General features: G+C 44.6%; 1 protein-coding gene across 7 annotated transcripts in view; it reads left to right on the top strand.

The window, feature by feature from the left end:
• Nucleotides 1-13,579, top strand: part of Sfxn5 (sideroflexin 5) — a 142,240-nt gene that overhangs the window by 6,396 nt on the left and 122,265 nt on the right. For all 7 annotated transcript variants that reach the window (XM_008824713.2, XM_008824717.2, XM_029559416.1 and 4 more), the window contains exon 2: nt 8,434-8,502. In XM_008824713.2, the coding sequence (XP_008822935.1) occupies nt 8,434-8,502 (69 nt within the window). The remainder of the gene's footprint in view (nt 1-8,433; nt 8,503-13,579) is intronic.

Below are 13,579 nucleotides of genomic sequence, written 5' to 3'. Positions count from 1 at the left end.
GCTTGGAAGCATGGAGGAAATGTTTCCTCTGTGTTGACCCTCTTCTTTGTAGACTGGACACTGGTTCAGATCCATCTGGTGAGGTCTCCACGGCCTCCTTGATCAAGAGGACAGGTGACTCACCACAGTTACAGGACATTTTGAGAGATGCTCATAGTCCTGTGGAACTTAGTCGACCTAGGAGGGAAAGGAGCAAAAACTGTCCTTTATGTCCCTCTACCCAAATTAGTATAGGCATCATAGTATGGCTGTTAAACATCCATAAAGGTTAGTTCTACCAGTCTGGTACTTTTAGTTACCAAGTGCCATGTAGGCAGAGCTTGGGCAAAGACCAGACGCTCTCAGATAAACCTTGCCTAGACATAAATTACATTCTTTGATCTGGTTGTATGTATAATTTGTCAGTAGGTTGTTGGCCTAATATGGTTCCCTCTGGTTTTCTAAAACTAGGCATTATTTATCTCTCATATTGTCTAACCCTTCCACCATGGTTTCCCCATTTAAGGTGCCCCCGTTTTTCCCATTTCTCCCTTAATAATACCCTTCTCCTATGGTCCCACCTCTCTTGAGCTCCTTCTTTCCCTTTAGGGAAAACCTAAAGAACCTTTTAGGTTCTTTGTATAACCTGCCCCCCCCCTTTAAAATAACCCTATTTTTATCCATATCTACATTGTTAGCACCTGTTTTCTACTGTTCTTCTCTTTTAGATTCTTTCTTTTCTGTTACCTCCCTGGTTCCTTTTCATTATCCTGGTTCCTGTAGTTGTGTCTGAATACATACTTATAAGGATTTGGTGCTAGGATCCACGTATGAGGGAGAACTTAAGTCGTCTTTTTTTCTGAGTCTGTTACTTCACTTAGTATAGCATGTTTTGTTTTTTTGTTTTTTGGTCTTTTTGAGACAGGGTCTCCCTGTAGCCCCAACTGTCCTGGAACTCACTTTGTAGACCAGGCTGGCCTTGAACTCACAGAGATCCGCCTGCCTCTGCCTCCCAAGTGCTGGGATTAAAGGCGTGCGCCACCACACCTGGCAACATGTTTATTTTAAAAAAAAATAATTCACAGAGTCCAGTTAATGCTGCTAGCATATACATGGATGTGGGATGTTCCACTGGAGCATAGGTAACTTACCAGTGGCCACACACTTGAAGAAATTGGCTCTCCCTCAGCAGCCATCAACTGCCAAAAGCTCCTCAGCTTTGGATGAGGCCTTGTGAGTCCCTCTTTCACCCATGTTGGAATTTTGACTGTCTTGATCATGGGCAGGTCTTGCTTAGATAACCACAGCTGCTGTGAGTTCATGACTGCAATAGCCATATCTTCTCCAGGAGATGGCCTCTCACAGCTCTCCTCCCCATCCTCCTGCTCTTGCATTCTTTCTGCCTCATCTTCTGTGATGTTCCTTTCTACTTTAGCTCTCTCCTCTCCTGAACTTATTCTTTTCTAACCTTCAGACCCAGACACTGATTGGACAAGTTGGGCTCTCAGGACAGGAAACAAACATACAGACCTCTTCCTGTTTGTGCTTCAGTGGATGCAGAAATAGCAGTTAATCTGTTGACTTTTTAGTTTCCTGGCTCCTTCAGAAATCTCTTTCCTGCTCAGATGGCTGGGGGTAGGAACCTGCTCTGTGTGTGTGCTGGGCTCTGAGATGGACCTAGGCTAACTTCTGAGCAGGAACCGGTTCCCTCAGGGGTTCAGAGAGCCTCTGAATAGTAAAATGCACCCCTAACATCAAAGATTGAGAGGTTGCTGTGGGCTGGGTTGTGAGGCTGTGAGGCTGTGACTCACATAGTTTGCTTGAGATAAAGTTCTAGAAACCTAACCTAGCCCTTTGCAGTCCATTTTGTGTTTTCATCATTTACTTTGCATGAACTAGACAGTGACTGTTGCCCAGGGTAGCTGTTGGAGTTTTTGCCGTGGAGGGGATTCAGCACCTCCATAAAACGCTTGGGCAAGTATCTTTTTTGAAAAAGATTTGTTTTGGGTTGGAGAAATGGCTCAGCGGTTAAGAGCACTGGCTGTTCTTGCAGAGGACCCGAGTTTAATTCCCAGCACCCACAGGGTGGCTAAAAACTGTCCGTAACTCCAGTTTCAGAGGACCTTATGCTCTCTTCTGTCTGTCCTCCACAGGTATTGCATGGCATGGGTGCACTTACACACATGCAGGAAATACATTGTATGTGCATATATGCATGCAATACACATATAACATAAAAGTAAAATAAAGCAAAAAAATGAAAAGATTTGTTTTACTTTATGTATATATGCCTGTGCTTGCATGTGAGCTGGAGTTACAGGTGGTTGTGAGCTGCCCAGTGTGCTGGGACCTGAACTCAGGTCCTCTGTGAGAATAGTATGCATTCTTTTTTTTTAAAAATTTATTTATTATTTTTATTTTATGTATATGAGCGTATTGCCTGCATGTGTAAGTGCGCCTGTGTTGTACAATGCCTGTGGAGGTCAGAAGAAGGTGTCAGATCCCCTGGAACTGGAGTTATGGGCAGTCATTAACTACCATGTTGGTGTTGGGAATCAAACCCAGGTCCTCTGCAAGAATAGCCAGTGCTCTTAACTGCTGAGCTATCTCTCCAGCCCCATAGTATGCATTCTCTGAGCCATTTCTCCACAGCCACTGGGCAGGTATTTGAACAGATACTAGTTAGTGTCTGAAGCCCACCTCAGACCAATGCAGTTAGAATTCCAGGGATCTGGCCTGCCTATGAAGTCCCAGGTGATTTAGGGTGCAGAAAGGCTGAGGATGCTAGCCTCCCTAGTCTTTCTGCTTTGGAGTATACAGGCTTAGAGGAGGGTCATTCCTAATACTTCCTTGACCTTGTGCAGACCTTAAACAAGGAATTCCCAAAGAAGGGTGTGTTAGAGGGTGGTTTCAGAGACCAGCAGGTCTTCTCAGGCCTTTACTGGCCTGCACCTGGGGCTAGGGCAGCTTGAAGCTGTAACTTGGGCCCCTGCTGACAGTGAGCTGACTCACCTTGCTTGTGAAGGAAAAAGGAAGGAATCTTTTGGCTGACTCATTCTTCCAGTAACAGAAAAGGGAAAGAGAAAAAAAAAATGTGCTGTGTGATTGAGTAAAGATGGGGCTGAATTGGGGTGGTAGTGGGGGATGACTACATATTTTAAACTGTTGAGGAAATAAAAATGAACTCAGATGGAGAAAATAAAAACCTTGCCTGACACTCAAGAAGCAAATAGGGACAGACAGATAAAACCGTATTTCTGTAAGGGAACAATGTTTCTTTGACAGGATTGGGTAACACTGTTTCTAGTGAGGCTGAAATCAACAATAAAATATCAATACTGATTATATTCCTGAAAAGGACTCACTTCAATAGAGAAGATTCTGCAGGATCCTCTCTTAGTTTAGAAACCCTATCCTTTTTCCCCATTGTTTCCTCTGTGTGTGTGTGTGTGTGTGTGTGTGTGTGTGTGTGTAGGCATGTTTTTATGTGCATGTGGGTGCTTGTGCATGCATGTGAGCCTGCATGTGGAGGCTCCAGGTTGATGTTGGGAATCATCCTCGGTCACTCTTCCACCTTTTATAATAATATAATAATAATAATAATAATAATAATAATATCATCATCATTATTATTTTTGAAACAGGGTATCCCTGTAGTTCCAGCTGGCCTGGAACTCACTATGTAGACCAGACTGGCCTTGAACTCACAGAGATCTGCCTGCCTCTGCCTCCCGAGTGCTGGGATTAAAGGCGTGTGCCACCACACCTGGCTATTTTTTATTATTTTATTTATGCAAATGAGTGTTTTGCCTGCATGTGTGTAAGTGTACCCATGTTGTACAATGCCCACGAAGGTCAGAAGATGACATCAGATCTCCTGGTACTAGAGTCACAGACAGCTGTTAGCCACCATGTAGGTTCTGGGGTTCAAACCCGGGTCCTCAACAAGAGTAGCCAATGCTCTTCACCACTGAGCCATCTCTCCAGTCCCTCTTTCCACTGTATTCATTGAGGCAGGGTCTCTCAATCAAATCCAGATTTGGTTGATATGGCTAGTCTTGCTAGGGATCCCTTGTCTCTGCCTTCTTGTGGCATTACTATGCCAAAATTACAATTATCTGAAAAAACGCCTGACTCTTAAATTTAGTTTTTAAGAGTGTGCCTGAATTCAGAGGACACTTGTTTTCCCGGTATCTTTTATAACTGTCTCCTGGAACGGTGCTGATGGAACTCTGTTTCTGAAACCATGACCTTGAGACAGGCCCCACTCATGATTTTATTCTAAATGATTTCTCCAGCTTCAATAGGGGAAGTATAAGTTTGGCTCCATGTGTATCTTAACAGACCATTCTGTCTTTTCATTCCTAGTTCTAGAATATCTCACTCACCCAAGGTCACATGTCCTTCTCAGGCTTCACTGTGTGCAGTGGAGATAGGTGTTCTGCATTTCAGTGATTTGATATGTTAATTCTCAAGCATACCCAAAACTATTTATTATCTTTTTGAGTGCAGTACCAAATTGAGGTTGCCAAGGAAACAAGATCAGGTGCCCAGGTCACAAGACACAAGAGCTCATGGTTTTGCTGGGGTTAATTAAAAGTCATTAGTCTAGATTATGTCCATTTTTTATAAGTCATCCCTATAGCTTCTGAGCCTGGAGTTACAGTTGGTCTGCCATGCCCACCCAGCATTCGTGCAGGGAAAGTGCTTTAGCTGCTGAGCCCCAAGAAACCCCATTTTCTCGGATAGAGGATGACTGGGAACTTCACTGTGTTCTAGTTTCTTTTTGTAGTGCCTCTCCCATGGTAGGCAAGTACTCTACCACTGAGCTATGTCCTCAGCCCTAACCTACTCTGATTTTTTTTTTTTACAACACTGAGGATCAGACCCTGGGCTTTGTGCATGCTCCATCCCTAGTTCCCATGCACACTTCTTGATTGGCAGATCTAAGTCATTTTGCCTTACAGAACATCTGGAAACAGCAAATGTACATGGCATTGTTAAGAACATCTTCAGTCTGTAAGAAAGTAAACAGTAGCACCTGCATTATCGGGTTTTGGGGCTGCCCTGTACTTTTATGTATTTCTTTTTACTTCAGCTACTTGAAACTAGGTTACATACATTCATTCCATAATATTTCAGTGAATATCTCCTATGAACAAGGACTCTTCATAAGCATTGTATGGTTACCATACTCAGGCAATTTAGCATGAATAAAGTATTTTAAGATTTATTATTATTATTGTTGTTTGTTTGTTTGTTTTTGAGACAGTTTTTCCTATAGTCCCAGCTGACCTAGAACTCACTATGTAGACCAGGCTGGCTCAGTCTCATGGAGATCTGCTTACCTCTGCCTCCCAAATGCTGTGATTAAAGGTATGCACCAACAACATCTGGCAAAAAATTAAAATTTAAAGGAGTTTGAATGGGGAAACCCTGCATGTCTCCCTATAGCTCCAGCTGTCCTGGAACTCACTATGTAGACCAGGCTGACCTATTAATTATATGTATGTGTGTACATCTATGTGGAGGTATGTACATATGAGTGCAGGTGCCAGGAGGCCAGAGGCACTGGTTCCTCCTCTCGCTAGAGTTACAGGCAATTGTGAGCTGCCTGTAGCGGGTGCTGGGAATTGAACTTGGGTCCTTGGGTCCTTTGCAAAAGCAGTATGCGCTCTTAATCATTGAGCCATCTTTCCAGACTCAATGCAGTATTTTAAAAAGTTGATCTATAGTCTGTATTTCAGTTTTGCCATGTTTCAATAATGCCTTTGAAAGAACTTCCCCTCTAATCTGGCATCCAATTCTGAATCAGTGCAGTGAATGAGCTGTTTCTCTCCCCTCCATCCCTCCCTCCCTTCCTCTTTCTGTCTCATTCTTTGTCTTTCTCTCTTTTTAAATTTTATTTATTTATTTATTTTGTATATGAGTGTATTGCCTGTATGTATGTAAGTGCATCTGTGTCATGCAGTACCCACAGAGATCAGAAGACAGTGTCATATCCCCTGGAACTGGAGTTATCCTCTGCACGAGCAGCCAGTGTCATGTCCTGCAGCATACTGTGTCATTTGCCCCTTAGTGGTCCTGTTACCACTCTCATTCACTTTGAGGGCTGGACAACTTCATCGCTTTCTCCAGTCACAAAATGTACCAGTTTCATCTTACCCCTTCCCTGCCCTAGCCCTGAAACCAGCCACTTTTTTGCGGGGGAACCCTGGTCCTTTTAGGGTCTGAATTTTATCTGATCTTTTTGTTCATCTTTTAGAATCTACCTATTGGGCTGGGGCTGTAGCTTAGTTGGTAGAGTACTTGCCTAGCATGCATGAGGCTCTGGATTCAATCCCTAGTACCACAAAAAAATTCATTTTCTGTCTCTGCTTATTAAGTTAGAATCTCATTGCTGGCACACATTTTATAAAATCATAAGTGTTTTTCTATCATAACGGTTGCCTGAAAACACAAGTTTACCTGGCTGTGTAACGTTCACTCTTGCTAACCATCCACCTTTGTGAACAGTACAGCAGGTGTGTGCTCTGACCACATCCCTAAACATTCTGCTTGTTTTCTTAGACTAAATTCTTACAAGTGAAAATTTACCAGGATCACAGTACCACAGTATAAATGAGCATCATGTATGTATTTTTTTAGATTTATTTTTATTATTTTTAATTATGTGTCTGTGTGTTTTTATGCATATGAGTGTGTTGGTATGCATAGAGGCCAGAAGAGGGCATTGGATCTCTTGGAACTGGAGTTATAGGTGGTTGTGAGGGGCCTGATGTAGATACTAGGTACCAAACTTGTGTCCTCTGCAAGAGCAGTAGGAGTTCTTAACCATTGAGCCATCTCTCCAATCCCATGTATGTATATATATCTTAAGTGGAAACTAGTTCTAGCTATTTGGGTTTTGAGAGGTTAGGAAAGCACTTGTTTGAGTTAGGAATGGTGCTGAAGCTTAATCTAGTCTCCGCTCTGTACCTGGAGTAGATGTAAGTTGTGATGGAGAGGCTGTCTTATGCAGGGGGTAGGCAGAGAAACGGAAATGGGGTAGGCTTGGTATACATGGGAACTTTGAAATGTCTTGGGGCCTATTGCAGGGTTTTACTGGGAAAGGAAAGGGCAGGAGTTGAGTGCAGGGTGTTGTGCCAGCCATGGTAATTGGGTGGGGGTTGGGTGGTGGTCAGGGCTTCTGTTCCCTTCATTGTGCAGAGATCTGTGCTTGGAAAGCTGTGGAGCTCCAGGGAGGACTTTGGGGCCAAGCCCAGAGTGCAGTGAGGCATGAGCCCCCAGTGCTTGCAGCTTGCTCCTTCATCCCTGAGCCGGCACCCTCTCTTCTCCCCTTCAGCTCCAGCATTGCCCAGCTGGCTTTGTCCCCAGGCAGAAGGCCCAGCAGCCCCGTTGCTTGGTTTCCTTTCATTGTGCTCCAATGCCTGTGGCCTGCTTAACACAAAGCTCTCCTTTTCCAGGGCCCTGTTCTTGAGTAAGACTTGAGGGTGGGAGGGTGGAGCTTGCCCTTCATCCTGAACCTCACAGTAGCAACAAGACAATGAGTTGAGGGAGGGTCTGAGGCTGTCAGGGCTGCCATGCTTGGTCTTTGTGGGGAGCTTCCCTCTGGAAGCAGGGCAGGACCTTGGAGAGGGGCCTGGGAGGGACAGGAAAGACTTGCCCTGGCTCTAGAGTTCCTCTGTGGGGAATGTGCCCATGTGCCCAGGGATTCTTGGGTCTTCTCAAGGGCCTAGAATAGATCTCAGCACAATGGGGGTGAGGGAGAAAGATGGGGACACCGGGAGGAAGGTTTTTTTTTTTTTTTTTAAGATTTACTTTTGTATTTTAATCATGTGTGTATGTGTGTGTCTGAATGTGGGTCTGTGTACACACATGTGAATGCAGGTGCCTTCAGAGCCTAGAAGAGGGTGTCAGATTCCCTGGAGCTGGAGTTACAGGCAAGTGTGAGCTGCCCAACATCAATACTAGGAACTGAACTTGGGTCCTCTGGAAGAAAAACAAGCACTATTAACTACTGAGCCATTGCTCCAGCCCTATCCATGATGCATCTTTTTGTTGTTGTTGTTTTGTTTTGGTCTTTTTTGAGACAGGGTCTCCCTATAGCCCCAGCTGGAATGAAACTCACTGTATAGACCAGGCTATCCTTGAACTCACAGAAATTCACCTGCCTCTGCCTCCCAAGTGTTGGGATTAAAGGTGTGCACCATCATACCCAGCTCCATGATGCATTTTAATGGTCTCTCTGAGTTGATTTTAGGAAGCTCCCAGCCCAGGCATAGTTGCCCTCCAGTCCCTGAGCACTGAGGCCTCAGTGGCCTCTATCACTGACAGGAAGAGTCTTGGGGACTGGGAGAGCCACAGTTCTAAGATCACACTGTGTGTGGGGCCTCCAGCGTGTTGAGCTTGTGTACAGCTGCTGACCTTCTCTCCTCTTCCCTCCTTCCCCAGACGTCCTTCTACGGCCGCTTCAGGCACTTCTTGGACATCATTGACCCTCGCACACTTTTTGTCACAGAGGTAAGTCATGGCTGTCACTGTCAGTGGAAGCCCCTTGACCTCTGTACCTTGTCACTTACTGTGTGGGTCATTGGCAGGGCAAGAAAGTGGAGGGTAGAGGAGGTTCATGATGAGAGGAAGCTCTCCACATTTGTGCAGATCTCTGTGAGTTCAAGGCCAGTTTGGTCTGCATAGTGAGTTCCAGGTTAGCTGGGGCTACAGGAGACCCTGTCTCAAAAAGACCAAAAGAGAGAGAGAGAGAGGAAAAAAAAAAAAAAAGAATGCATTGCTAAGCTTTCTCATGTGATTCCATTTGGATCTCATGACACTCTTTCAAGAGAAATAACATTCTTATTATTGAAAACTGAAGTGGAATTGTCAATTACAGAAATTATATATTCATTACAAAGTTTCAAGCAGGGCAGTGATAGTGTGCTTGCCTACATTTACAAGGCCCTGGGTTGGATCTCCAGCATTGGAAAAAAAAATTCAAGCACTATAGATGTGGTTGATCAAACAAAAAATATCCTTCCATTGTCCCCCTTGCTAGGTTTCCTCTTTTCCTAGGTTCCTAGCTTCATGGCTTTTAATGTCAGGTTTGTTAAGGTATAATTTACCCTTTAAGTTGTACAGTTCTATGAATTTTGTTTCTATTCAGCCATGTATCTATAGCCATGATTGAGATGATGGGCTGGGGAGATGGCTTAGTTGGTAAAACTTGCCTCACAAGTATTAGGACCTAAATTCCACCCCCAGCAATCATAAGAAGAGCTGGCATGGTGTGCTACATACCTGTAATTCCAGTCTGGGCAGGCAGAGACAGGGGGATCATTGGTTAGCTGTCACAGCCTAATCAGTGAGCTCCAGGTCAGTGAGAGACCTGGGTAACAAGGAGGTGAATGGTGTTCCTGAGGGTGATACCTGAGGTTGTCTTCTGGACTCCAAATGCACACACATACAAGCAGCCCTGCACACACACATGTACCTGCACACATATGAAGACACATATACACATGAATTTTAAAAAATTATTATTTTTATTTTATGTGTGTGAGTGTATTGCCTGCATGTAAATGTGTCCGTGTCATGCAATGCCCACAGAGGTCAGAAGAAGGTCTTGGATCCCCTGGAAGTGGAGTTATGGCTGGTTGTTAGCTGCCATGTGGATGCTGGGAATTGAACCCAGGTCCTCTGCAAGAGCTGTCAGTGCTTTTAACCCCTGAGCCATCTCTCCAGCCCCCACATGAGATTTTTTAAAAGAGGCAGATGCAGGGCTTTGTTATAGCAAGTCCTCCCACCCCCAGCCCCCACAGTGTCTCATCTGTTTTGCTGTTTCCAGACTGTGCTAATGATGGAAATCCACAGCCACAGCCTTTTGCATTGGCTTCTTCCCTCTGGCATCATGGTATTGAGATTCATCTGTGTTGTCCTGTCTGTCAGTCATTCATCTCCTCTTGATACTGAGAAGCATTCCACTGAAAAAAAGTGTTCAAAATTTGTTCCTTGACCTGTTGATGAACAGCTGGACCTTTCCCAGTGTTTGGCTATTATGAATAAAGTTGCTATGAATGTTCTTTGTGTGAATGTAAGCTTCCATTTCTCTCTTGCCCTCTCTCACTCTCTCACCCTCTCTCTCTTTCGTTTTTTGTTTTTGTGATGGGCTCTCATATGCAGCTCTGACTATCCTGGAACTTGCTATATAGACCACAATGGCCGCAGATTCAGAGATCTGTCGGCCTCTGCCTCCTGAGTGCTGGGATTAAAGGCATGCCCCACCAAGCTGAGCCCTTTCATTTCTCTTTTGTAACTGGAACTGTGATGGCTAGCTTGAAGGCAAGTGTGGAAAATTCATCAGAAATCATTACACTGCTGTTCAATGTGACTTTCTATGTGACATTCCCATTGGCTGTATGACAGTTCTGGTAGCTCCACTCTCTCACAGGACAGGCTTGCTATTATCACGTGATCTTAGCCAAAAGGCTGAGAAGCAATCACTCACTATTAGCAAAATGGAAAAAAGTCTTTGGGGAGGGGGAGCCTCAGAAATATGTCTTTTTGTATGAATTTTAGAAATGTATGTAGGAATTCATGTTCATACAAAATAGCACACATGGGGCTGGAGAGATGGCTTAGCGGTTAAGAGCACTGACTGCTCTTGCAGAGGACCTGGGTTTGGTTCCCAGTACCCACATAGCAGCTAATAACCATCCATAACTCCAGTTCCAGGGGATCCAATGTCCTCTTTTGACATCTGAAAGCACTGCACGACACAGGTGGGCCTGCCTATATGCAGGCAATACACTTATACACCTAAAATAAAAATATTTAAAATAGCACACATTTATTAAACATGTGGTGAACAAAGCAGTTTATAAGCACTTTTAGTTTTATTTTTAAGAAAGATTTGTTTGTGTGTGTGTATGTGTGTGTGTGTGTGAGAGAGAGACAGAGAGAGACAGAGAAAGAGAGACAGAGACAGAGAGACAGAGAGACAGAGAGACAGAGAGAATGCCATGAGTATTCTGGTACCTGAGGGCCTGGGTATTTCATTGTCTGGCTTACTGGCTTTGCTGGCTACTATCTCTTAAAGGCCAGGTCTGCTGACATTTAGGCTTTGTCTGGATTCTCTTAAAGAGGAATGAAGGCAACTACATAAACAGTTGGAAGAGCACCAAACCTGAAAAACTACTTATCCCGTTTGGTAATACTTCATTTTAGAAAGTTCCAAAACTGTTCAAAGCTAGATACATTGCAGATCTAAAATCCTGACATTAATGCTACCTGCTTGGTGGAGGAGTCAGTGGAGCCAGTGCTAACTCAAAGGTTGGAGATGCTGATGGGGGCATCAAGGCATGGTGAGGAATGGAGGAGGGGACTTGGGAGGCCCTTCAACGCTCCTCAGATTGCCATGAGCAGATGGGGGCCAGGAGCAGCTGCAGCCAGGAAGCAGGGTGGAGGAGCCACTGCAGGGTGGGATGCTGCTCACACCCTCCCTCCTCTCAGTGCATCTTCTTCCCTCAGAACATTTCATCTTCCTATTCCTTTTCTTCATCCACATCTTCTTCAAATCTTTTTGTTGTTGTTGTTGCTTATTTGTTTTTAGTTTTTTGAAACATGCCTTGCTATTTAGTCCATGTGCATACAACCATGTCCACTCTAACTTTTGCATTTGAAAGACCACAGCCTTCTTAGGTATTACCAACCCATTTGGAGCTGGTTTCTTCTATTAATCAATAATCAAATCTCATGCCTTGCCCCACCTCCCTACGAATTAGTTGAAATGCCGAAGAAACTTAAGCTGATCAGGAAATAAATAGCCCAGGCAACAGCAATTTTCAACTGTTGTTCAAGTTTCACATTTTCTTTCCTTCATAGAACTCTGCTAGGCTTCTAGAAGGATCTGCCTTTCTTTTGCTGCCATACCAGGGCTGAGGGTTGTTTCTAGGAATATCCACCAACCTCCAGGAAAGTTTGTTTTCTCAGAAGATCTTGAATGTCTCACAAGTCTGCAGGTGCCCTGCCAGACCTCCAGGCTTGAAAGGTAGCCATCCTTTCACACTAGCTCCAGCCTATACAGGCTCTTTGCTAAGGTCCCTGTTTTTGACTCAGTGAGAAGCAGAGGCAGCTAAGAAAAGAGTCTCTAACCTCAACCTATCCCCCTGGGGCTATGGAACACATGACAGCCAGGTCTCCCTACTTACTGAGACTCATGACTACAGAACCCCACTTTCCTGCCATGCCCACCTAACCTCAACCTATCCCCCTGGGGCTATGGAACACATGACAGCCAGGTCTCCCTACTTACTGAGACTCATGACTACAGAACCCCACGATCCTGCCATGCCCACGGCTGGTGTCCTGGACTGGATCCTGCCATGCCCATGGCTGGTGTCCTGGACTGGAGGAGATTCAGACAGCCCATTTGTCTGTAGTCATAGAATAGCAGAGGGCACGAGGAGGAGGTTACACAAGCTGGAGCTCCTCAGGATGGAAAGATCCCAGGCAGCTTGAGCCACCTGCAGCCCCAGATCTGAGGTGCAGCCTTGCAGTACCTGGATAGACTCATTTTCAGAAGGTCTTGCAGTTCTGGTTTGCAATTTATAACTGGCCAAACTTTAAAAAGATTTCAACACTTGTATGTGTAATGAGGCAGAGGAAATTTCATCCACTGTAGTTTCTTTTAGGAAGAGGGCTGTCTTTGTTCTCAGAATGCCTTGAACAAGCTTCAGAGGAAGCAGTGGCTCTGCTTAACAGTGGGAAGAATTGTGCTTTTTGATTTTAAAGGGGGAGTGGAGAGCGGAAGAGGAGGAAACTGGGAAGGAGAATGGGTAGGTGAGCATTTGCTGTGCCTCAGTAGAGGTGCAGCTGGACTCTTCTGAGATTGTTTTGTGCTTGGGAAAGTTATGGTGGCCTTACACGATGGTCCCCTTAATGATTGTTCCAAGGAAACTGTTGTCAAAGTCACTATGGTTCATGAAACCTCTGCAAGTATAAAATATCTGGGAGACTTGGAGAGCTGTGAGTTTCCTGTCCAGGGTGCAGTGTGTAGCATCTGGCCCAGGGAAGGAAGCTTGCAGCCCCCTCCATGTAAGCTGTGGAGTGTGTTCTAGACCTCTAAGGGCTGTACCACATGGCATCTATGTGTTTTGGGTGGGGATAGGGTCTCTCACTGTAGGCCAGTTTAGTCTGGAACTCACTATGTAGCCCAGACTGGTCTCAACTCATTTTGTAACTGACATTGACCTTGAACTCCTAATCCTTCTGCCTCCATTTCTCAAGTGCTAGGATTACAGGCATGTGGTACCATGTGTGTTGGATTTTTTTGTTTTCTGTATAGGCTCTCACCCTATAGCCCAGGCTAGCCTTGAACACATGATGATCCTCCTGCCTCTGCTTCACAGGTGCTAGAATTACAGTCATGAACCAATACAACTACATCTAAGTTACTCTTAATTGAGACCTGAAGGTGACATGAATTGGCAATTCTGATTTCAGAAATTTAAGGTTAACAAACTCAATGCTAATATTGGTGTAGTGATTCAGAACTATTTTGAATGTATTGTAGGCTAGAATAAAAAAAGTAACTATAGTTGGGTGT

The sequence above is a fragment of the Nannospalax galili genome, unplaced genomic scaffold (assembly GCF_000622305.1).
Source record: "Nannospalax galili isolate Female #2095 unplaced genomic scaffold, S.galili_v1.0 scaffold389, whole genome shotgun sequence".
NCBI lineage: Eukaryota > Metazoa > Chordata > Mammalia > Rodentia > Spalacidae > Nannospalax > Nannospalax galili.
The sequence above is the reverse complement of the archived record's forward strand: the minus strand, read 5'-3'. Positions and strand labels throughout refer to the sequence as shown.